Source organism: Hipposideros armiger, unplaced genomic scaffold (genome assembly GCF_001890085.2).
Source record: "Hipposideros armiger isolate ML-2016 unplaced genomic scaffold, ASM189008v1 scaffold_413, whole genome shotgun sequence".
Classification (NCBI taxonomy): Eukaryota; Metazoa; Chordata; class Mammalia; order Chiroptera; family Hipposideridae; genus Hipposideros; species Hipposideros armiger.
In genome coordinates this window covers 115,731-141,276 of record NW_017731763.1, presented here as the reverse complement: position 1 = coordinate 141,276, position 25,546 = coordinate 115,731, and the positions used below count along the sequence as shown (strand labels likewise).

At 38.0% G+C, this 25,546-nt stretch overlaps 1 protein-coding gene across 1 annotated transcript in view; it reads right to left on the bottom strand.

Annotated features, from left to right (window-relative positions):
• Positions 1 to 25,546, bottom strand: part of LOC109394157 (collagen alpha-1(XIX) chain-like) — a 65,085-nt gene that overhangs the window by 27,773 nt on the left and 11,766 nt on the right. Inside the window, exons 5-17 of the mRNA XM_019663982.1 lie at positions 23,818 to 23,922; positions 23,681 to 23,734; positions 23,375 to 23,428; positions 18,249 to 18,302; positions 16,793 to 16,846; positions 14,583 to 14,627; positions 12,496 to 12,546; positions 12,364 to 12,408; positions 11,892 to 11,918; positions 9,358 to 9,411; positions 4,656 to 4,700; positions 1,450 to 1,494; positions 1,297 to 1,359 (exon numbers count right to left, since the gene is read on the bottom strand). Of these exons, the coding sequence (XP_019519527.1) occupies positions 1,297 to 1,359; positions 1,450 to 1,494; positions 4,656 to 4,700; positions 9,358 to 9,411; positions 11,892 to 11,918; positions 12,364 to 12,408; positions 12,496 to 12,546; positions 14,583 to 14,627; positions 16,793 to 16,846; positions 18,249 to 18,302; positions 23,375 to 23,428; positions 23,681 to 23,734; positions 23,818 to 23,922 (696 nt within the window). The remainder of the gene's footprint in view (positions 1 to 1,296; positions 1,360 to 1,449; positions 1,495 to 4,655; positions 4,701 to 9,357; positions 9,412 to 11,891; positions 11,919 to 12,363; positions 12,409 to 12,495; positions 12,547 to 14,582; positions 14,628 to 16,792; positions 16,847 to 18,248; positions 18,303 to 23,374; positions 23,429 to 23,680; positions 23,735 to 23,817; positions 23,923 to 25,546) is intronic.

Below are 25,546 nucleotides of genomic sequence, written 5' to 3'. Positions count from 1 at the left end.
TACTCTAGTCCTTCCCCACTGCTTAGATCTTCTACCTGAAATTGTGTGTGTGTGTGTGTGTGTGTGTGTGTGTGGTCTGTGTCCCTGTACTAGAATGTAAATCCTATGAATTGCTAGCTCCCAGAAGAAGTGCCTAGAACATAGTAGGTGCTCGAGAAATACTTGTTGAATGAACAAATTTCTTTTTGCATAATCCCCTGGGGACCCAATGGCAAGCATTTATGAGATGGCTTACAGGGCATGGGAGTGGGGAGTTGGTAAGAGGCAATGAAGGGGGAGGCAGGGGATGAAACTAATATTGTTGAGCACCTCCCATGAGCAGGCACTGGAAATGCTTACCATATGTTATGTTACTTAAGTGACTCACAAAACCCTTTGATTCATAAGTCAAATCCAGATCTTCCTAATGCTAGATTGTAGATGTTTCTCATTCTTTTTCAGGCTGCCTTCTTTGGGGAGATGGTGGTCAGGAAACACACCGACCCTGACGTTTTCACAGAGATATTCAACCAGTCTCATGAGCTCGGTTCTGCTTGTTCACCTTCAGCCCTCCTTTCTCCTCATGTCACCCCCTTTCCACACACCACAGCAAATAAACAAAGAGAACAGTGACCTTCTGTAAAGAATAAACCTGGAATTGGAGTATGTCTTATTCATCTTTATATCCCCTTATTCATCTTTATATCCCTCCCTTTATATTCATCTTTATATCCTCATCCTTAGCAAACAGCAGGGACTAGATCAATGTGTTGAATTGAATTAATAGGAATGATTGTTACAATGTCACAGTAATACTATGTATCAGCAGCCAAGAGCTCTTTAGGTCACAAGGGGATGATATATTTGGCAGCAGTGATTTATGAACCTGTAAGGACAAGTCCCATAGATAAAGGAGGAAATCTGAGAAAATAAATAGCTTCTACTTCAGTCTTTAGCTTAACACACAGGTGTTAGACTTGTGAGTCTTCTGTTTCTTTGTATTTTAGGATGTGACAGGCCATTTGACTTTTTAACTTCATGGAGAACATTAGACTTAAGAAACAATGAGTCTAATTTCCTGACACTTAAAAAACAATTCACCTTTCTCCCCACCGTGCAAGACATAACAATACCTCATAGAAATCTAGGACAGTCAGTGGGAACCACACACCCCCAAAATCCATCTGCAGAACCTACTCTTCTTACTTCCTTGGGAACTACTGATTCAAATCTCAGGTTTTCCGAGGAGACAGGTGAAGAGGCCATGCTTAGAACATTTCTCAAACTGGCAGATGGTAGACAGTAAAAAGTACTTACTGGCTTTCCTGAGGGTCCTTCTGGTCCAGGGAAACCTATGTCTCCCACAGGTCCTCTCTCACCCTGTAGACAAGTCCACAGACAAGCATTAAGTGACAAGAAAAGCTTTCGAGCCGCACGCAGCACAACGCAAATAAGTAGCTGGTAACTCACCGTTTCCCCTGGAGCTCCTGGAGGCCCCGGGGCTCCAGGCTTCCCCTGGGAAGTCAAATCAAAGAGAAACGTTAGGAGCCACATTACTGAATGATGCCACGTGCTTCCCCTCCCCAGCTGTGAGCTTAATGCTGCCAGGGCTGTGGCTCTCTGCACTCAAATGGCATTCCTAACGGAACACAGTCCAGGGGACCCATACTCAACTCTGCAGGCTCTGGCGGCACGCTGGAGGACAGCTCTCTGAATGGGTATATGTGCGTATGGTGGATGGGTAGCAGGGGAGGGTAATACTTTTGAAAACATTAATCAAGGGAAATTAAATTTCATTTCTGGAAGTCCCTCTGGTGCCTCTTTAACTGGCAGCCCTTCTTCACTTTAGAGGGCGGGAGGGCAAAGAAACCTTTTCTAGGCTGAGTTTCACAAGAGAGTTTCTAAGTTTATAGTAAGGTAGCCCAAAGGAGATCATGTTTGATTGGAAAAGCTGTGTTTTGTTGAAAGGGAGGAGACAAGATTGATCCAATACACATCAACAGATTGTGTCCTGGAAGACTGACAATAGAAAAAACCTGGGGTAGAGAGACCACAGGGAGACACAAGGAAAGATGTTCCCGTACAGACTGGAAGTAAAAAAGGGCTGAAGTGTCCAGACCAGGCTCACAGATGTTGCCTTTGAGAAGGAACCACCTCCTGTCCCTTGGACCTGGCATGGTTGGGAAAGACAAACAACGTGGGGATGTAGGGTAGGGCCGAGACCTTAGAAACCACAGTGGGCTGTGAGGGAATCTGAAAAGGCAGGGCTTTCCAGCCGCCCCCCACCCCCACCCCACTTGCTGCTTAGAATTCTGGGGGGAGAGCCCCTCACAGGTGCAGATATGAATAAGCGATGAAACTGGGCAGATACCAGGCCTGAGAGAGCGTCCCACAGCCTGTGTGGGCAAGCAGGAGCCCCCGAAGCTCCTGTGCTCCTCAGTTGGGGGTGGGTTAGAGGTGAGAAGGCCAATGTCCAAAACGGTCTTGACACATGGGATTCAGGGGTGCAGAGTGTTTGGGCCTTGTGATCTGAGGCAAAAAGATTGGGGACCAGATGACAGGCAGCAGCAATCCCAAAGGTCAGCTAGCTCCAGCGAATCTTCAGAGAGCCAAGGAGGGGAGGGGTGGGGTGGGGCGGAGCCTGCTGACCAGAGGCCCCGCCCACAGCCAGAGGCCCTGCCCACTGCCAGCTCTTACAGACACTTCCTCCTGTGTACTCATACTACCCTGGGAGGGAGAGGGAGAAAGGAGCCCTGGAGCAATCTTTGGATAGTCCTGAATGTACTAGAAACACATAGACTGGCCTGTCCTGGGAAGAGCAGGATTGGGCCCCCATGGTACTCTGCAGAGCGACCATGATGTATCTGACTAGGTAAGTCTCATCCCAGCTTCAACCAAAACAATCACCTTCAAAAAAATTTTTTTTTATTGTGGTAAGGTATACATAACATAAAATCTTCCGTTGTTAATATTTTTAAATGTACAATTCAGTGATATTAAGTATATTCACATTGTTGTGTAACTATCACCACTATTTCCAGAATCTTTTAACTATTTTATTTTGCAAGCAACATCAAGGTCCAGTTCTAAAACATTAAGTTGTGTTTTTAATTACACTGTTTGTATATTTGTAGTGTGTGTTTTTTTTTTACCCCTTCTCGATTTTTGTAATTGTCAGTTTAGCCTCTTAATTATGAGACAAGAAAATTTCATTTTACCTCTTATGTCAATCATGCTGCAGCTTTCAAAAATATCTTTTGGAATTCTTCATTTGGATTGCCTTTTGAGCCTGTCACTCATCTTTTAAATGCTTTCAATGGTTGCCAATATTTTTTCTCTGAAGATAGACTTAAATTTAGTGTAACAGTCAAAAGTAATTTGTAGTCACACCTGGGTGAATACAGTAGAGCATTAGCTTCATTATACCAGGTAGAAACAAAAACAGGGTGAGAATGACTATAAGGGGGCAGGTTATAAGGGGCCTGGGGCAATTCTAGAAACAGCTCCAAATATGTTGCTACAAATGGTAGTGCAGGGGAGACGGGAGGAATGAGATTAAGTGTGAGCCAACTTTCAAGAAGAATACTTTCTTGCATAAAAAATTCTGAAGTGCTTACTAAAGAAACTATTTTCATGTTACTTTTCAATCATACTAATATTTTAACTTGATCTAGAACAACTCAATAAGAGATGTCATCCTCTGTAAATAATGGCTTTCTGTGGACTATGGATAGGTTTTCATTTTGTTATTAGATTTAACAACTAAATAGAGTGGCTGCTGGCCTTTTAAGGGATAGGGATGGTGGCAGGTGGTGCTGGATGGCAGTGGGTGGTGGCAGGTGGTGCTGGATGGTGTGGGGTGTTAGATGTCAATGGGTAGTGGTGGGTGGTGATGGCAGGACCCTGCTTATCTCTCATGTTCAAGCACATGACTTCCATTGACTTTCTTACCCTGGGCCTACAGTGCGGGCGCACCCGGCAAGAAGAGAAATGAGATGTTATTCATAAAGCGTGACTACAAAATTTTAATTAGAGCATCATGAATGAAGATCAGAACGACCCCTAGGGCTCAGAGAAATGGTTTCAACCTTTCCTGGAGTGCTTTCTATTCATCTGAAAAGACCTTAATGAGATTAAAACATTTGACACCAGAAAGCAACAAAAATGATTGAGAGGATTGAAGGGCTGGTTTATGAGGACACCATTAGCAGCAATAAAGCTCTGCTAAGACCAGGCTGAGGGAAAACTCGGGCAGATTCGAGTTTCATACAAAGAACTTGAAGTACCTGCCTGAGAAAGAGAACTTTACTTTTTGAGGAACAAGAAGCCTTTATATATGATAAGAATAAAGGAACAAAACAAGCTTCTCAAAGCTGCGCTCATGTATTAATATATCATCACAGGTAACTGGGCTCCCCCCACCCTCCCGCCCCCCCCACCTTAAATGAAGTTGGAAAAAAAATACCAAAAAAAAAAATTTAAGGTGAAAATAAAGAAAGGAGCATTTTTGAGGTGGAAGAAGGACAGGTGGTTTTATTTTTTAACCTACAGGTTCCAGGAACCTGACGTCATAGGAGTGATGGTTTGCGCCCCAGCCCTTCTTGATCCCAGGTATAGGTTTACTGTGAACACAGAACTATTTACCTTCGAAAATCATGTGTGTTAATTTGACTCACCGATATGCCGGCTATTCCTGGAGAACCTGCTGGGCCTCGATCTCCCTGTTGGAATTTTTAGAAAAATTGGTATTTATAATGATATCTATAAAATCTTTACCTATAAAAATTAGTGCTCAAATAATCATTTGGATTTGGGACAGTTTTTCTTTGGAATTGATAAACATTATCAAAATCAGCTGGGTGTGAAGCTAGAGGGTAGATGGAAAAATAAAATGAGTCACCAACTGAACTTGTTAAGCTTTCTTTTTTTTCATAAAACTAAATAACTTTAATGAAAACAAGCATTCATGTTATCATTTGTGAACTGTTTTTAATAGGACTCTGTCTATACTTACAGCTAAAATTAGTTGATAGTTTTACTCCAGATATTCAAAAGTAATTCAATACTTAAAAGGGTAGGCATAGTGAATTCTACCTAAAAGCTTTTTTTATACTTGACTCCTCCGATATAGAGCTAGAATAAAGCTATTTAGAACCAGGGATTTTGTAGTTCACCTCCTTAGGCCAAGTGAAGATTTGCTCTGAACAGTAGAGTGACTCAGCATTTTTTCCAAAGGGAATGCAGTGTTTTAGATAAAGCTGACAACGCTAAAAATATTAGAGATTATATTAATATATGAGATAATAAAATGGCAATTTTTGTTGAGTAAAACCTACATTTGAAAACTTTATATCTTCCTTCAGGGACAGATAAGAAAACTTGATTAGATGGGGAGATATATTTTGTTTTTGAAGGGCAAGACAATGTTGGAAAAGTGTCAGTGCTACCCAAACTAATTTATAAGAATTGAATGCAATTCTTATGAAATTGAAGCTTGGTCAAACGATACTAAAGTTCACTAGGGAATAATAAATGAATGAGAGAGTCAAAGAAAAAATTAAAAGAAAAAAATAAAATTAGCAATATCGATATTTAAACATATAATAAAGCTAAAACAATTAAATAATGGAATAGTGGCATAAGATTAAGCAATATATTAATGCAATGTAACAGAAACCTCAGAAATAGACCAACATTTATAATAGGACTTTGGTAAAAAAAAATGTATTATTCAACAAATAAAAAATAGTTGTTGGATGTATTATTCAACAACTAATAACTGAATAATTTCTTTTACAGAAGGCTGATTCTTCTCTTTATATTCTACCCCATATAAATTTCATGCAGATCGTGTAAAAAATAAGTTCATGTGAAGTGTAAAAAAACTAGAGGAAAATATAAGTGACTATCTGGTTTTGGTTGAGAATAAGAATAAAAGTCATTTAGGGCATAAAAGCAAAACAAGAAATCATAAAGGAAAATTGTTTTATATTCAATTACATGAAAGTTGTATTTACATGTACAATAAGATTATACATAAAAGTGAAAGGTAGAGACCAACTAGGATAGAAATTCCAAAATATAAGATAGAAGTAATATCTTTAATATATAAATCAGAGGTAGAGTCAAATAGAAAAAGAACTAATAAAAAAGTAGGCAAACGATGTAAACAGGTGATTCTTGCCAGTTTCATTCTGCTCTTTTTAAATTATGGGATTTTTACTCTTGCAATGAACATACTGGAATTTTTCATTTAATGGAAGCATTTGCATATCTAATAAAGATTAATGTTAAGAGAACTTCTCTTTGACAAGATGGTCCTTCCAGCTTTTGGGTCTCTAAGTTCTTTGAACCAATCTCCTCTAATGATCTGGCTCCTTATTTCCATAGTGATACCTGTGACGTTGTCAATAACAATAACTGCATCCCCTCTGTAATCTCATTTTAATGCATTCCAACCTTGGACCACTGTCTCTCACCATTATAATCCACTCCCTTGAGTATTGGAACCCCTAAAAGATCTGATGCCACAATCCATTGAAGGTACAAAGTTTTCATTATCTTTCACTCCCTGGATGGCCTCTCTTCCTTATTTAATTTAAATTCCATGGTTATTGGCCACAATCACTCCCTTGTGTATACTGTTAACTCTTTTGACTCATTGTTGCTTCTAGTACTCACCTGTCAAAACTGGAACTTTGTTTAAATACCACTTCCCTCCTATTTTGTACTTTTACCCTAGTGTCCGTACATGGAGAAGTGCACCTAAAATCATGCTGACTAGTTTCACTTTAGTTCATGACCATAAACCACAAGGGGGCCCTAGAGCTTCCCGGCCACCACACTCTGTAGACACTGGTTTTTTTCTCTCTCCTAGAAGATCTCCTTAAATCTACAACCGCTTCTCCTTACCTCACTCTCAAATGATGACCTTGCTTCCTCCATCTCACAAAATTTAAGCAATTGGAAAAGAACTTCTATAGACTCCAACAAATTCATCTTCACACATATCAGCATCTGCACCTCTGTGCTCTGTTTTCCCACTTGTTACCATAGATCAGCGGTTCTCAACCTTCCTAATGCCGCGACCCCTTAATACAGTTCCTCATGTTGTGGTGACCCCCCAACCATAAAATTATTTTCGTTGCTACTCTATAACTGTAATTTTGCTACTGTTATGAATCGTCATGTAAATATCTTTTTGTTTTCCGATGGTCTTAGGCGACCCCTGTGAAAGGGTCATTCGACCCCCAAAGGGGTTGTGACCCACAGGTTGAGAACCGCTGCCATAGATGAACTATCCAGGCTTCTCTCTGAAGCCAAACCCTCCATTTATGCATTGGGTCCCCTTCCCTCTTAGCTATGCAGGGACATTGTTCCAGCAATTCTTCTCTTTCCTCCTATAGCATCGCCCATCCTACCCTTTTCTACTGGATCATCCTTTTAGCATACAAAACATTCTGGTATTTCTATGGTCTCAAAATCCATTTTATAAAACCTTGCCATACTTCCTCCAGCAGCCAACGGCCCATTTCTTTGCTTTCCTTTGCAGCAAAACTCCTGGAGCATTGTCTATACTGGATTTGCTGTCTCTAGTTCTTTCTTTCTCGTTCTCTCTTAAACCCATTCAAGTCCAGTAGTTGCTCCTACCAATATTGTGACTTAGTAACAATTACTATAGCAATACATAACCTCTATATGGCTAAGTCTAATGGTCAATACTTGATCATTGTACTTGACCCCATCCCCATTATACTTGACCTATCTGCAGTATTTGAGAAAGGTGATCACTTCCTTCTCCTTGATACATTATCTGCACTTGGTTTCCAGGACACCAAATTACTCTTCTAGCTCCTTGGTCATTTCATCTCAGTCTCCCTTGCTGGTTCCTCCTTTTCTTCCTGATGTCTTAATGTTGGAGGGTTCAGGACTCAGTCCTTGACCCTCTTCCTTTTTTTAAAAGTCTACTATCATTCCTTTAGTGATCATATCCAGTCTGCTGACTTTAAGACAGCAACTACATGCTTAGGACAACCAATTTTATCGCTCTACTTAGACTTTTTTTTTTTCTTTTCTTTCTTTCTTTCTTTTTTAGCTGAGCCATCCTGCCACCTGTTGGCAGCTCAGTGGCAGCTCAGCTCGGGCAGGACTCAAACCGCCGTTGCTCAAGAGCTCGCACTCTTGAGCGAGCTCTTAACCAACTGAGCCACTTGGTCGGCCCTTAAACTTCTTTTTTAAACGTCATACTTTTATATCACACTGCCTACTCAATACCTCCACTTTGCTGTCTAATAGATACTTCAAATTTGGTCTCATGTCCAAAACTAAACCCCCGATCATCCTCACTCTTTCCAAATAGGCTCTGCCTGTAGCTTTCCTCATTTCAGTTGCTGACTGCCTAGTCATTCCAGTGGCTCAGGGCAAAAAACTTGAGTCACCTTTGGCTCTTCTGTATTCTTCTACACCCACATCCAATCAATCAGAAAATCTTGCTGCCCCTGCCATCACAACACATCTAGAATCCGGCCACTTCTCACCACCTCCGCCATTTCACCTCTGATCTTAGCCAACATCCCTGCCACCTATTACGGGAATAGTCTTCTAAGCGTAGTCCCTGCTTCCACCCTTGCTCTCTAGCAGCAGACCCTATCAAACTTCTACTCAGAAACCACCACTGGCTCCATATTTAACTCGGAATAAAAGATGAAGTCCTTACAATGGCCAATAAGCCTCTTTATTAGTGCTTCTCAAACTGAAGGAGCAGTTTACTTATTTATTTTCTAAGACGTCATGAGCTAAGATGAGTCTTTGGATATCATGGCAAAGTCAAACTGCCAGACAAGGTTTTATTTTTGATTTTTTTAAAAATTTTAATTGTATTTTTTATTATTGGTTTCAGGTGTACAGAACAATGCAATAGTTATCCTTTTCACCCCTCACAAAGTAACACCTCTGTCGACTTTGCTCTCCTGTTGCCTTCTCAGACCACCCTATTTAAAAATCACCACGCTCCCTTCAGTACTCATGATGCCTTTTAACCTGATCTACTTTTTCTTTCTTCCCATAGCACTTACAGCAATATTATTTATTGGGTTGTTGGAAAAGTCATAATGCATTTTTGCAATGAAAAACATAGAAAAAAATACATCATGACTTATCCCACAACCCAATAGATATTTGTATTTATTCATTTAGTTTCAATATTCTCATCTAGGAATATAAGTTCCATGAGGGCATAGATTTTTATCTGTTTTGTTCCCTTGTGTATTTCCAAACCTAAAAGAGTTCCTGGTATAAAACAGTTCCTGGTATAAGTAGGTGCTCAGTAAAAGTTTTGAATGTTGAATCAGTGGATGCATTTCTAACTCCTGTACTTACCTTTATACCTGGAAATCCTTCTAGTCCTGGCAACCCCATTGCACCAGGTTCTCCCTGTTAAACATGAACATAAGAAACACAGTAACAAGGATCAAAAGGTTTTTAAGCATTGGTTTCAAAAGTAAAGATATTTTTTGCCTGAAAAAAATACCCCCTCAAACATTGATTGGTAATTTAGTAAGTAAATGGTATGCTCTGTTTTCAAGCATCTGTGTTTTTGCATTTGGTGTTTGAAAATAGTTTGAGAATACGGCTATTCTCTGGAGAAGTATGAGTCTATTTTCTGATTAATTGTTTTTATGATTAAGAATCTAATCAGGAAGAATCCCTCTAGTCAGTGATAACTACAATTGGAATAGAATTAGAAAGAAAGGCTGGGCCTTAATAAAGTTTGCCAATTTGTGAGCCGGGGCTGCTAAATTACCAAAGAATGAGACTAAACTGTTTAAGAAGAGATGAAGATGGAGCTCTCAAAGCACATGATCATCCTTCAATATTCTCTGTAGCTGGACATGAACTGTGAACGCTTCAGAGGATTACCCCAGCAGCAGTATCTCCAATGAGTTTTAAAGTTACTGATAAAGCTGATGGATCACTGAGAGGAGATAGGTAAGCCTTTCCATTAAAACAATATTTTACATATTCTAGCATGCAGTCTCATGCAACCTTTAGGTCCTCGAAAACACATTTGGAAAAGTTAGATTGAGGGTAATTGCTAACGTTGACCAAATAAACATTAGGGCTTTTAAACCAAGAGAGAAAATGGGTAGCATATGGCTTGATAATTTTTATGCTTCAGAAATCTTTTTAAATATCCATGAATATGTAACCTGTCAATCAAAAACAAGCAAACAAAAAGACGTTCAGATTCTATTCTACATAAAGCTCTGTGAAAGAGTCCCTGGGTTATTGACAAAGGAAATAAGCTCTTTGATTCTCTTTGTTTACATTCCCAGCAATCCTTAGGACAGGGAAAGGTGCTCTGGCAATCAATATTTGTTTGAAAGTAGCTAATAATTAAATATTTAATTGAAAGCCACTTATAAATTGAATACCAAATGAATAGAATGGAGCCCCTCTAAAGGTAATAAATTCAATTAAGGGTAATTTTCATCTGTAATGTTTACTGAGCAGATTAGAAACAGTGGTGCAGATATAGCACCATGGAATTTGAAGGATGCTTGAAATCTACCCCCGCCCATCTCCACATGACTTTTCCATTTTCTACTCTGTGACCTAAAATTCTACAATTCCTGCTTATTTCTATGGTGTAAGGTATTATTTCTCCATACTGGGCAACTCGTGGGAAATGAAGGGAGTTGCATGGTAATGCTGACACAGAACCCAAAAGAATAATTTCCAAGTTCTAGCTAAGATAAATCTGAAGGTTTGGATCGTATTTAATTTCATAATTCCACATTTGCTTTTGTGCTTCTCTCACTTACTTTACATCTGCAAAATGAAGGAATATCCTTCAATTAGTCTTTATTCTTTTTTGCAACTAAGAAATTTGAAGCTTAATTTCTTCAAATTCTACTCAACTATGTCTACATTTTTGCTGTCACCCACTTTCCAATCCAAGTGAATTATAATTTATCCTTTATTATAATGCTTTTTTAACATTTTCACCTTAATCTGCAGTTATTAATGAAAAAACTTGAATGTTCCCCAAAAGCTAGTGAGAAGTCTAGGTGGCCCTAGATCATTCAGAGGGGATGTTTTGTTTGTGTGAGTGTGAGAAGGAAAGACCAGGAGGAAATTTTTATTAACCAGGTGAAAGAAAATTAAAATTAAAATGAAGGATATTGTTGGTAAAAGCATAAAAAATGTTACAGATGAAGCATGGGCAGAATGAGTAATAAAATAAAGGAAACTTTTCAATGACATGTTTGAAAAATGCTACTATTAATAACTTGTCAAAATCATGCTTTCAGGGGAAAACAAATTGGCTTTAACATATATTGCCCTGAGAAGGGAGCTGGAGAACAATTATAACCCTTTGGGCAGCTGAGGACATGGTCTCTTTTGGTGCTGAATGTTAACCTCCTGAAACGTTACTCCTAATAAGCGGGTTTAGGACAGTACACCACATCTCCTACAGAATTCCTGCCTAACATTCAAAGCAAATAAACAATCTATTTTTGTTGTTGAGGGGATGGCAGACATATTAAGGAATTTCTTTCCAGTAAGTATTTTTCTTCCACCATCTACTTAATATTGAATCAGTCACCAAAGTTGTTCTATTAGAAGAAAGCGTGCCATTTATCAAGAGCTTTCTATGTGTCTTCCTCCATCACGGGGTGATTTTTAAAACACACTAACAAAAGAGACAAACGTCAACATCTTAAGAAGCACTGATGCATCTTAAAAATGAAGAGCACACTGCTGGCGCTTCTTCGGCGGTCGGCCTGCTGCTTCCAACATGTTAATGGATGAACGTCGAAGAAGGCAGGCCATCTTTCCCTGACACACTTCTCTCAAACTTTTATAAAAATTTATTTTCTGAATGACATAAAACATGGGAATATACATACCACTGGACCAGGATCACCTTTTGGTCCCTAGAAGAAAAAAAAGGGAAGTAATTTTTTAAATAATGACTGAAGCAACATTATAGAAGACAAAGCATAGTTGTCCAATTTGTTGTAATACACATAAACATATTGGCAAGTTTTGTGTTGCTACAGTTTGGATTTGAAGAATAAGATGAAAAAAACGTAAGTTGATGGAATTCCTATGGCAGTGATGCTTGGAGATTTAGTTCTTCGATTTTCAATGTGAAAAGTGACACTTCTATGCACAATGCTATTTTTCATTATTTTGGCTGTGTACATTTTCTCAATTTTATTATAACTGGTTTCATTTATTTCCTCCTGCATAAAATCCTGGTTAAGTTTGTAATAGGCATTTTTCAGTGAACTTAGGTGTTTGATTTGTTTGTCTTGTTTTGTTTTAATTGTGGCTGTTTAGACAAAGTATGCTTTGGTGACAAACAACTGTACTCACAGGGGGACCAGGGGGCCCTGGATAACTGGGAACGCTCACACCTCCCTTCAAAAAAAAGAAATACAAGGATGAGAAGAATTTCCATTAATTCATAACTGGAAAATTATTTGAGATAATTATAAAAGTAAATACCTGGAGTTTATATAAACTGCTCATTCCATTTCCTTCACTGAATGGTGTACCCTTAAGAAAGAAATGAGATATAGAATTATTCTCTTAATAGCTAGCATCTCTACCATTTATCTTTTTATCAAGAGATATTTTTCCTATTCTATTTTAGAAAGTGAGTTTACTACTATAAGTAAAATAATCCAATGTTTCTATTTTTGACTTTTCAAAAGCAGATCTAGAGTAAAAAATGAAAAGGAGTGTGCTGGACCATACCTGGAGCACAGAGGCTCTTTCAGTGGGGGTGTGATTAATGTGCAGGCTTGACAGATGAGACACTAATGCATTCAGAGGAAAATATTATTTGTGCATTAAAATTCAGTTTCTGAATTGCCACTTTATGCTAACTGTTTACAGTCCGCTGACCTGCAGGCTATAATGCAGTACTGCTGATGAAGATGTGAACAGGGAACAATTTGGCTGCTGAAAAGTAATTTTTTCCCAGTCTCTTCATACTAAATAGAAAATTAAGGTTAAATGGAGGAGATGATGTTACTCACAGCCCTGTGTGGATGTTTCTACAAAAGCATATTCTTTAGAACAATAGGGAACAAGAACTTCCTAATAAAATTGACCCTGAATGGAAAGTCTCGGAATAAATAACACTTAAGATAACAGTATGAGAATCTTAAAAAAAAAATCATGCATTTTGGCATTTAGGAAAAATTAGCATATGAAAAGTTTAGTTAGGATCTTTTAATATATATATATTTTTAATTCCCATAGAGTCAGTAATCTATATTGCCTGGTTTGTGATTTCCACATTTCAGGTGCAAAACTGAAGAAGACATCATTTCACTGTTTTTGGATAATGGTGGTCAGTGGTGCTCAAGTGAACACAACTTGCATATATCTTTAAAACACTAGTGATGGAAGAAAAAATGATCCACTCATTTATTCCTTTAGTATTTCACTCATTTGACAATTGTTGAATGTGTACTGTATTTTTTAGCATGCAAAGTACTGGGGAGATGAAGTATAATATTGTCTGAGATTCTCCCCTGCTTTGTCCCCAAAGGGAGAGGTTTCCCCCCCAAAAGACACATTTAATCTGTCTTGAAGAATAAATTGTTTTGGAGAATTCAGGGGGAAGAGAAAGACTTCTTAAGCCCATTGTAAAATATAGGTCCCTTTCGTGAGTTTGTGGGTTATTTTGCTTTTCTGACCATTGAGAGTAAGTACATTTTAGGATTTGAGCCCGAAATTCTTTCTGCCCTGCTTCCTTGTCAAGACAAGGTAAGTAAACAAAATGAAGAACAGGGTTAGGAAAACAGGTGCAAATCTCTTCATTTACATGTGCAAAGCCTGTATTTGCATGCAGACTAATAACGCACGCATCTTTGTTGTCTTCAGAAAGTAATAAGTAAATTCTGCCCCTTCTCCCTTGAGTTTGGCTTCTTAAACTATCCCTTTGAGGAAGGGTGGAAAAGACCATTTGGCCGGGACCAAAGCTCTGCTGCGATTCGAGCACGGTCCCACATGAGGGCAGACTTGCTACAGAGAGAGGCACCTCTTCTCTCCACAGCCTCCCTGACAACGCGCATCTGTCTCAATCATGAGCATAAAAGCATCCATGGCTCCTGTACATTTTATTCACTAGGTGCTATATAAATAGAATTTCCTTGCATCTCAGATATCATGGATGGTAATGAACACATATAGCATAAAACCAAATTTTGGACTAGCTCACGTTGCTGGAAGGGAATTTCTTTTTAAAGCCCATGTGTTTTCTGTGAATGAGGATCACTGAGGTTTAGTGACTTCTCCAGGGCCCCCCAGGCAGGAAGCGGAGAGTCAGGGCACATACCCAGGTCTCCTGAATCCACAGTATGCGAGGAGGACCGCAGTATGTAAATCTGAACACCTCACATTGGAACTGAGCCAACAGGGAAACATCAGGTCTTCCCAAAGCTACATTGGCTAACATTTATATTTACACACAAAACTCAGATGATTTTTATCCTTGAGAACATCAAAATATCGTCTGACCTCTGAAATATAAAAGTCTTAAGTAGGCACAGGAATTTAGTTTTAAACCTGAAACAACTCACAGGCGGTCCAGGTGGTCCGGGTCTCCCAGGAGGTCCCTCACTGCCCTGCAAAGGATATTTAGATCAAAATCAATGGCTTAGACATTTGTACCCCAGGTTTATACACCAGATTATACCTGCTCAGAGAGCCATATTGTGAAATCAATATGGCTTGTTGTTTTGTGTCTGCCTTGCAAAGTCTTATTCAGCTTGGCTTTTCTCTTTCACCTGGGGAAATACATTTCTAGACTGCAGGAAAGGTAAATGCCTTTTCCCGTACTCATTCAAACTCTTACTGTGGGAGCCCCAGGGATGAAGCTTAGTTTTAGATGGAGCCAGACAACCCAGGGATCATGTCCTGGACTTTAAGTGCAGCTGGGAGCACCCTGCCCATATTGAGGGTGAAGAGCAGAGTTCCCGCAAGAAGGGGACAGGCTCCGAGGAGCTATGGCTTTTTGGGTCAGCCCCTCACTTTAGCCTCACCTAACGTCTTTCACTTCCTAAGTTAATATTAGACGTTATAACCAAGTCAAGCATGTCTCCCACGGAACAGACGTTACTGTGGTACAATACTGCTTACGGGAAATGTTCTATACAGTTTAAACAGCCTCAGATATTCTGCTTACAGAAGAAGCAGACGGAAAATGGAATTTATGAAAAAATGAATTCAAGTTAAGACTTGAAAACTGGATTTCACTTTTATTTTTATAAAACAGAATGCTTATCAGCCCATAATAAGCAGAGGTATTATAGTCCCTTAGGTGCCTTCAATCAGTTCCTTCTGTAACTTTTCTTTCAGAATGATAGCCTCATAAAATCTTTTAAGTCCCTCAAGATCATGGGCAATGGCAAGAAATGGTTAATTAAAAAAGAACCCAGAAGAGTATAATTCCTATTTACCACGTCCAAGAATTTTGAGAGATTTCAACCCATTTCCATAAATTTATGAAGGATTTCATTCTAATCTTCCCACTTGTTCAGTAACAAAAGAAAGTATCATAAAATCTTGTTTGTATCTTTATCGATAAAAATAAACTGTAAAGTTTTTCTTGCAATGTGTCTGACTGAGAATGAGTGGCAAGGAGTAAATTGTATCTTTCCCCGACTGCTTTGAAGGTGGCTATCTCTCTAAGACATGTCATATTCTGCTGACTGCTGGCAGTGTCCTTCAGAGAATTATGTCATAGTTCTTATGAACCATGAGAGGACAAAAAACAAGGAGAAATATGTGCCTGTTGAAAAGACTTTTTTTCCTGGCACAATTAAGAGTCATATTTTCATCCTCAATTGTGCCCCAAAGCTCATCTCAGTGTGGAATTCCCATTAACTTCAAAAGGCAAATCTCTGAATAATTTCTATAGAGAACAGAGAAAAAAGGCTAGTGGGGTTGGGCAAGCTCCTTGGAATACTATCAGAAAAAAATGTGCCGAGCCTGGCTAGAATAAGTGCACTGTTTCTTTTCAGTCTGGGGGTGGGTGTGGGGGGGTGGGATTCCTTTGCTTCTTGATGCCATTTTGCCCCATTTTTGGTCATTTCCGGATGGAAACCACTTGAGTGTACTTTTTTTATTCTTATTTCCCTAATGTGAATAGCTAATCTTATGTCCCTCATTTACTAGCTCTGTCTGGATTCACACTGTGAGGCCAATTTAGAGCCTAACTTGGGTAAATTTATGATGCCCTGTGGTCTTCCTGTATTAACAGTCCTCCCTTCTGACCACAGAAGCCCATTTGTCCAATCAACTGGACTCCCCGGGAAACAATTTGTCCTGGTTCCTTAGTGAATTTACCCCATGGCCCTCAAAGGAGAGAACTTCCAGATTTTACCAGAGAGAGCCCTTCTCGAATTGGATTCCTACTCCTGATGGGCCAGTGTGCAGCTTGAAGCCTTGGCACCTGGAGCTGGAGCTCCCTGATACAAACCATCTTACTTGGACATCTTCAGGAGGCTTCCCCTCCCCATCCTTTCACATCGTTAGATGCCCAGGACCCTGACCCCAGCTTGGACTTTTGCTATAAGGCACCAGTGTTTTATTCATGCTTTCCTCTAGGAACACAGTATCCTATTTTCATTCAGATCAATTATTGGACCGATGTCCTTCCAAGCCCACTACCAGACATCATTCCTCCTCTTAGGCTTTGCTTGATTTTATGGATCTCTTCGTAAACAGTCTCACCTTGCCCCTGTCCCAAGCCCCAATCCAAACACTAAGTGAGGCTTGTCCTCCATACCTTGTCACCCTTTGCTCCTGCGGGACCAGGATGCCCGGTTCTTCCCATGAAGCCCTGTGAAACACAAAACTAAGTTGGTTACAAAAACAACAACTACGTGGCCAAAGGGTATTGGAAGTTGGTCTAAAACTGATACATTTTGAAGGTCATTTAATCCTAATTAAATCAGTCCTACAAGCTTACATTTCTTCAGGCTGATACAGCAGCTGTATCCCGCTGATAAGCTTGTGCAAGGGTAAAATTTGTATTTGTGGTTGCTTTTCACCTTGGCCATCCACACTGAATGACCTTAATTGGAACCTTTTGATACATTTCAGAATTTAGCCTTGCTGTTTAAATGGCAATTTACATAACATTATGCTTTTGTAAATGAGCTATAATTTTGGGAGTGATCAACATTTTACATAGTTCAAGACACAGCAGAATTAACAACATGCCTATTGAGTTATGAGATCTGCATTTTACCAATGGAAAATAAAATTTTTAATTCCTTTTGAGAATAGTTAGCTATAATTTTCACGGTTCCTTTCACAACTCTTTGTCTTAACTTTTAATTTTAGTCTACAGTTTACAGCCAGGTTTGTTTCACATAACTGTGGTGAAAACATAAATGAAAAAATTTTAATTATGGCAAATCCATGACTCAAAACATTAAGAAACATGATTACTTTCCTACTTGTGTGGTAAGTACTATCTGCATAGGACTTCCAAGAAGGGAAGGACTGGAGAAGTTAAGACTTTAGTAGGGTTGCTATATTTAGCAAATAAAAATACAATATTTGGGACAAACTTATGCTAAAACAATATTTATTTATTTATATGAAATTCAAATTTAATTGCATGTCCTGCATTTTAACTGGCAACCCTAGATTTGAGCTCCACTTTAATGAGACACTGGGTTGAGCAGGTAGGAAAGGAAAAGAGATTCTATTTTAGGAAAACAGTATAACCAAGGACACAAAAGCCATGATGTTATGTCTGAGAAGCAGTGAAAGAAAGTACTGACTAACGTAGAGGATATTTTAATTCATAGAGAAGAATAAAAATAAATTGAATCTAATCATCCTTGACCCATTTTTTTCCCCTCTAAAAAACAAATTCTTAGTTTATTGTACTTAAGGATATAAGGGTATAACCATCTAAATATCTCTTCCAAAGGTTAATGTCAGGAAATAATAAGTAGAAAATAGAATGTTGTTTTGCATCCAACTTCTTCTATTCAGATAGATGAGCTTAACCACAAACTGATTTCTGGCTTGGTAGAATTCTCATGACAAATCACAACCCTGAGCAACCTTAAGTAATACTAAATGAAAATCAGAGATGGTGGGTGCTACTTTTCTAAGCAACAGCTGGATAACCTACATAGAGGCAGGCACATGAGAAATATTAGTTCACCTTTTATCATCCCAGCAGGTAGGGGACTGTGAGCAGAGCAGCTTTAGCAAATACTTACAGGGGGTCCAGTCGGGCCTGGAGCACCTGGAATTCCTGGAATTCCTTGAAGACCCTAGAAGACATAGTACCTACCATAAAATCTGCTATATCATTGAAACAAGGCATTTTAGTTAATCAAGTACAGTAATACCTTGGTTTGCAAGCATAATTCATTCTGGAAACAAACTACTCATATTGCAAGACATCGCTCATTTACCATGTTAAAATGTATTAGGAATGCTTGCTCGTCTTGCAGAACACTCGCAAAGCACATTACTCACAATCCAAGGTTTTACTGTATTTTGACTATCGACAATTAAACATCTATGTTGACTTATTAAAAAAACATGATATATGCCACACACGAATAGCTGTTTTCAAAGAGTAAGGATGTTGAGCTTAAATGCCATGACATGGAATCTGTAACAAGCATCATTTAATGTGTTTGGTGATTCACAGAGCATTTCTGGCCTCACAGAGCTGCCCCATCGACAATAGCACCACTGAGAATCCAGCATGAAAATACAAATTTCAGATTGGCAGAATGCCAACAAAGAAATATATGATTACACTAATGCTTCATTCTGCTAGTGGAAAAATGGAACATGTTTTATGATATAATATTTAGTTTAGCTGGCCAGCTCATTATAAGAAGAAATCTGGCTCATTGGTGAATTTAAATTTGGAACGCTTTAAGAGCTTAAGCATAAAAATGAATAGATATCCCCCTCCCTCGCCTCCTTAGATTTGTAGAATAATGCTAATTATACGGGATGGGGTTTAAGATGCTGACACATCTATATATTCAAGGAAGAACCGGCTAGATTAACTGGTAACTTGAGTAATTAATTTTGTTCTTGTATCAAGGTTGCCAACAACAGACTATTACTTAAATAAGTTACAGAAAACCCATAATATGAAATATTTCACAACTATTAAAATCATGTTTAGGCAAACTATTGGATAACACGGAAAAATAAAAGTTACAAAACATTACATAGAGTAGGGTCCAAATGATTAAAAAATTATAAATGTACTTTATAAAATATGACAATGATAAATAGAGGTTCATCATGCCTTATTTCGAAACTTTAGTGTCAGATGTGTTTCAGAGATCTGAGTTTTCAGATTTTTTTAAAGGTAGCACAGTGCTCAGACTGGATATTATGTAACACTGTCAATGGTACCTGAGGCAGCATCCTCTAATACACACACAAATATTTCTGGAGCAGAACGTATGGTATTCTCATCAAGTGGGATAAACAGCCCAGTTCCATATAAATTCAGTTCAGATTTTGCTGCTAAATGAATTTGCTGTAATCTTGGAAAAAATTTCTAGCGTCTTCAGAGGCTTTTGAGCTTTGGGATTGTGGACCATAATATCACTATTACCAACAGTTCTCCCTGGGCAGTGCAAACCGCGATAACTTCTATATATTTTTCAGTGCTTCTGTATATATCCCAAATTTTTTATAATGAACTAAGATGACTTCTAAAATCAGAAAAAATATACTTTTAAAGATACCTTTTTGTTGTTTCAGATAACCATATGATGCATGGAGTTCTAGATTGAATTGTTCTACCTTTTAGGGTTTAATTTTCTTTACTGAGTGATCTTCTTATATTGCCAAACCACTCTTGTTATAATAAATTTCCTTTACCTTTTACTGTGATGAAATATGTATTTTTATACACATTATAAATATTAGGTGAGATGACATTGGTAAAACTATTGCATATTTATTTATGCAATAAATAAATCCTATCAGACCAAGGTTCTTTGCATCGATGGGTTCAAGGACCAAGCTCTGCCAGGCCAGTATATCTAATGCCAATGGGATCTTATATTACTTCAGATATTCTCATGTGATATAGTGTGAGTAAACACTGGAAGGAATCTCCTTGAACATCTGAAATTCCTCATGTAATAAGAATCTTGGGTAAAATCTTATGTATGCTTATAGTGTGTTTGTGTGTGTGTGTGTGTGTGTGTGTGTGTGTGTGTGTGTGTGTGTGTGAATGGCATGCACTAGCATGCTGTGTTGTCTCTTTTTATTTCCCCTCCATTAACTTGTTCACAGGTATATAAGTGGAAGACAAACAAATTTCCTTTGGGAATAGCACCTCTAAATATCTTGAGATTATAAATGCTATACCATAAATTGCTTTATCTCAAAACTATATTTTCATAAAATTCTCCCTATATGTACATGTATAAAATATGCATGTACATATATATTCTTTTCTCTTTTTTTGCTACTTTTAGTTTCAACACTGAACTAGTCTAGAGATGTTGAGTGAGTCTTTAGGTAGTCTAATTTATAAGCTTGGGATTCATTAACCTTTGATGACCACATTAAACTTTAAAATAAACCTCAGTCCATAAATAAAAAAGAAATCATTCTCAGCAGCCTTTTTCTGAACAAGCTAAAATTTTGGAGTAAGGGTAAAAGTTACTATGGATGCATAAAGGGCAATAAGATAATTTTAGAAGACAAGAAGGTCATTAAAGAAGAGGAATGAATATTGAAGAATAGGACAGTCATTTTAGCATAGAGTGCCAAACTAAAATACAAATTAAAATTTATTGCATAGATATTCAGGGATCACTAAGTTCTTTCCCTGCTCTGATATCTTGGTTTTGCAAGACCTAGCTCAGTCGCTACCAAGAATATTTATTTTTCCATTGTGAAAATTTATGGCTGAAAATATTTTCATGTCTTTATCGTTATCCTGAAATATTGTAGGTAGGTCTGCATTCAAAGCAAGAATTTACTCTTGAGTATGAGAGGTGTGTTCTATTAGCAGCTTCAAGTTACCACCTTGAGTTGTGAAACACTTACAAAAAATATAGAGGATAATGTCACTTTTCTAAGAGCAATAAACAAATAGGCAACTCCTCTAAATTCCCAAATGAATTATGAACACATAATAAGTAGAAGTCCTCAAAGAGATGGGGTGTCCCTGTTTATTTTTTCTACTGAGAGTAAAACAGACATTTCAGATTTGGTATGATTAGATATTATGTACGTATTACAAGAGTACAGTTTATTGGCCAGTTGGAAATGTATAATTCTTGGTCAGTTTCATTCACTTCAGTCAACAAATTATAATTTTAGGTAGCATCTGAGTCCAAGGAGAAGACCAGATGATACTATTTCCCATCTGTGTGAGAGGCGAATACTGCACTGACTCATTCTCCACAAAGGACCCACTGAGCTAGTATGTTACTTAAGGTTTATTCCTATTATTCATGTGATGTGAAGAAACAACTGAAAAGAATTTCCTTCTGAACTTGCTGGAATTCCCTATGTAATAAGAGTCTTGTGCAAAATTTTGTGTACTCCGTGTTAAAGAATCCATAAGGTATAGTTAAGAAAAAACACACTAAATTAGTGGAAGAATAATAACTATTGATTTCAGTTCACCAAGAGGGTGAAGTATCCTGTTAAATCAATAAAAATTAACTTTTAATAAATTTAACTTAGAGTCACTTATAAAAAACCTGAAATTCAATTATTTCCTGGTCCCTTGTTATTGCCTTCTCAATTGCTTCTAAACCTACCTCTTGAATCTAGGCAGTTCAAAGCCGTTAGACTATTAAAATCAGATATTGTGCTAGTACTATAGTGAAACTTTCTATGGAGCATGAAGAAGCAAAAGCTCAATTAACTCTTACTTTGAAAATAAAATGCCTTGGGCCGGCCAAGTGGCTCAGCTGGTTAAGAGCTCGCTTGGGAGCATCAGCTCTGAGCAGCAGGGCTGCGGTTCGGATCCCACATTGAGGGCCAGTGACACTCACCCTCTACAGCTAAGATGATGAACAACAGCTCAACCTAGAGCTAGGCTGCTGTGAGTTGCCTACAATGGCGTAGGCTGCAGCAGGGCTGCAGTGGGCTGCCGTGAGCTACGTGAGTGGCTGGTAGCCGGTGTGAGCTACTGGGAGCCACTGTGAGCTATCGGGAGCCGCTGTGAGCGGCCGACCAATGACTGGCAACCTATTGCCTCACCCGGGAAGAGCACAATGATCATACCAACATGGACCAGTGAAGTGACGTCTTCCACAACTAGACTGAAGAACAAAAACAGCAATTTGTCTACCTGTCTGTTTCTCTTCCCCGATTTCCCAACGTTGTTCCCCTCCCTGCAATTCCCCAATAAAATCTTTAAAAAAAAAAGGAAAGAAAATGCCTTTCCAGTTTTGTTTTTGAATGAAAATATTATATTTCTTTTTTCTTTAATTTTTAACTTGGGAAAAGCAAGCCAAACCTCAGTTTTCTAGAGTAGAATCATTATTAATTAAAAACCATAACATATGATGATAATTTATGTGAAATATAACTCCCAACTCAAAAAACAGATCTACTTCATTTCATTATGATTTTCTGCGCTGACATCAAGGTTAATATATGCCAGATGGCTTACTTACTTTCATTAAGAATTATTAGTATCAAAACTGTTTAAACTAACAACAATTCATCATCCTAATTGGTTTTTCTAAGAGTTAATGTGAATTATGCAGGAAAAGAATAATATCCTGAACATCGCCATGGTTTAGAGTCAGAAAATTATACCATTGCCTCAAAAGTACAGTTGACTTTGAACCTTAGTCCAGGGTTGGGCAGCTGATCTAAGCTAGTCTAACCAGATCCTTTTCTCCCAAGAAGTTGAAAGTTGAGCAGTCACAGACAAACCAAGGTCACTGAAGTTGTGTCATGTTACAGCAGGGTTCCAGGGAAGTCCTGCTGAGCTCTGTGTCTGCCTTTCCCCCTAGGCTGGTTGTTAACTACTCCTTCAATTCTACTAGCTACTTTGGGATGTTTGTCAGTAAATCTTCCTTTCCTGAATCCTCTTCCTTTTATTTTGAGAGAGTTGGTTGGAATTATCGTCTGCTACATGGAAACAGAAACATAGTAACTGATATGTTAATTTTGTGCTTCAATTTCCTAGTCTCAAAAACCAGATCATTGATACTAAACATCAACATATTATTATTCAAAATGTGTTAACATTTGAAAAGACCTGCCTCTTTGTTTTTATTCATTTTAGCATTAAACATGAGCTCTAGGAAAATCGATGTCTTTCTTCTGTTGAGCCATATAAACAGAATCAGTAGGACTATATAATCAGAGAATAATCTTTTACCTCATCGCCTTTCTCCCCAGGTATCCCCGGGTAGCCCCGCTCTCCTTTGCTTCCCTAAAAAGACAATAAATTCAGCTAGTACACTCAATCACTTTGTCATCCTTTGGAATAATGAAAATGTCTCTTCTCAGGACACTTGGGGCATGTAATTTGAACAGTCAGGGAACAAATAAATAACATTTGCAAACGGCTTTACACCACTTTTCCAAAATATTTTTATACAAAGTAGTGCATTTTAAAATGGATTTCCTTTTTTTTCACACTGAATTGGAAGTCACAGAAAGGAGAATGGAGAAGCTTCTTTACCTTTGGTCCTTCTCTGCCTGGGATTCCTGGAGGACCTCGTGGCCCCATGTCACCCTAGAGGACAGAGCAGTAACAGATGTGAGAGAAGGTGCCCTGTGTAACCTACAGGGCCTGCCCACATTCAGCTGGCCTCTTACCTTCCGGGCTGCAGAATCATACTTTCCAGGCTCACCAGTGCCTCCTTCTTCTCCTTTGTTACTTTTCAGCCCCGGAACACTGGCTTGGCAGTTGCCACAAAAGTTCTAATGAGTATAAAGGTAAGGTGACTGATACATTTGTCAAAGTCATCTATAAAAGTGAGATTTGATCAGATTTGAAATTCTATTTGAACTTCTATCAGAGATGAGTGATATAGCAATTGCTATGTCAGTACTTTCAGAAACTTAATTTACCCAATTTGAAAAGACATCTTTTTGTGAGGTAAAAGCTACTTATGAAGCTAGTCAATGATATCTGTTTATGATATTGGTGAGCTTCTAATCATGTATATGTGTGTGTATATATATATTATATATAATATATATATACTTAGAATTTTCCATTTATATAGATAACATGTCTATGATGATATTTAAATGGAAAATTCTAAATAAATAAAGTCTAAATAAATTCTAAATAAATAAGTCAAGAAACACAGAGTTTCATTACTTGGCAGCATGTTTAAAAATGGAGGTGGTAATAAAGTTTGGAATAACCAGCAAGATTATAGAGTGCATAAACCAATAGCATGCATTATTTAAAATGAAAGAAAGGAAAAGCAGTGAAAAAAGGATTTCTCCTTTTAAGAGCAAAATTAGTTGGAGAACTCTACACACAGTTTACCAACATTTTATTTGTCAGCAAAAGCGCTCATGTGAGAAATAATTACTTGAGTGACTTAGACTTGACTTCTATGTCAAATCCAAGTACAGATAGGAAATCTAAGTGGAATTACCTTTCCACTGCCTTCTCTGTAGCCTTTAGCTGATCTAGAAAGGCTTGAATTTAAGTGTCTGAGCTCACAAGATAAACTTCTTATCACATAGCTAAAGAAAAAGTGTTTGAGAAAAGCCCTAGAAAGGCTCATTTTTAAATAAATTGTTAAATAAGAATATGATCAGAAAAGGCAGAGAATAGGGACCACTGGGTAGGGGTGGGGGGAGGGAGTTTAGTTTTAACAGTTGACAAAAGGTAGGATGATATAAGCCTCTAATTTTCCATCCTTTTCCCCAAAGGGAAGAATCTTTAAACATGAAAAGGGAAGTGAAGCTTGCTATTGATGAAGTTAGCAAGAAAAGCCCATAGCTATTCAAGTTCAATATTTTTGACCCTGTGAATATCAGCATAAGCCTGATTTCCAAAAGTGTGCTCCCTGGAAGATTAATTTTGTATGCTATTGAAAGATTCTAAGGCAATTTGTCTAAAAAATGAGTTAAAGAGTTCTCTCTTCACAGTGGTCCTTCTTAGAGCTGGGATATATAAAGGGAGCTAACGTGTTCAATGTTTCCCTAACTAATTGTTCCACCAGTGTCTTTTCACAGGCTAATGTGTTGGTAGAGGAGTTAAAAAAATACATATACAATTGTATACCACCACTTACAACATCTACAAAACTACGATGAGAGAGAGAGAGAGAGGGAGACCTGAGGACTTGTGAGAACCAAAAAGTTTTCCATATTTAAAAAAGTATGAAATGAATTATTGCATCTGTAGACATACAAATGTGGCCTATCAACATGGAGCAAAACTTTGGCAAATCAGCATACAGCAATATTTTAGAATGGATTATTCAATTGATTGTTTGAATAAAATATAAAATATGGTAATCATTGTGAGTCAATAGAATTTTCTGAGTCATCTGAAACTGTCCTCATTTTCTTTAGTTTA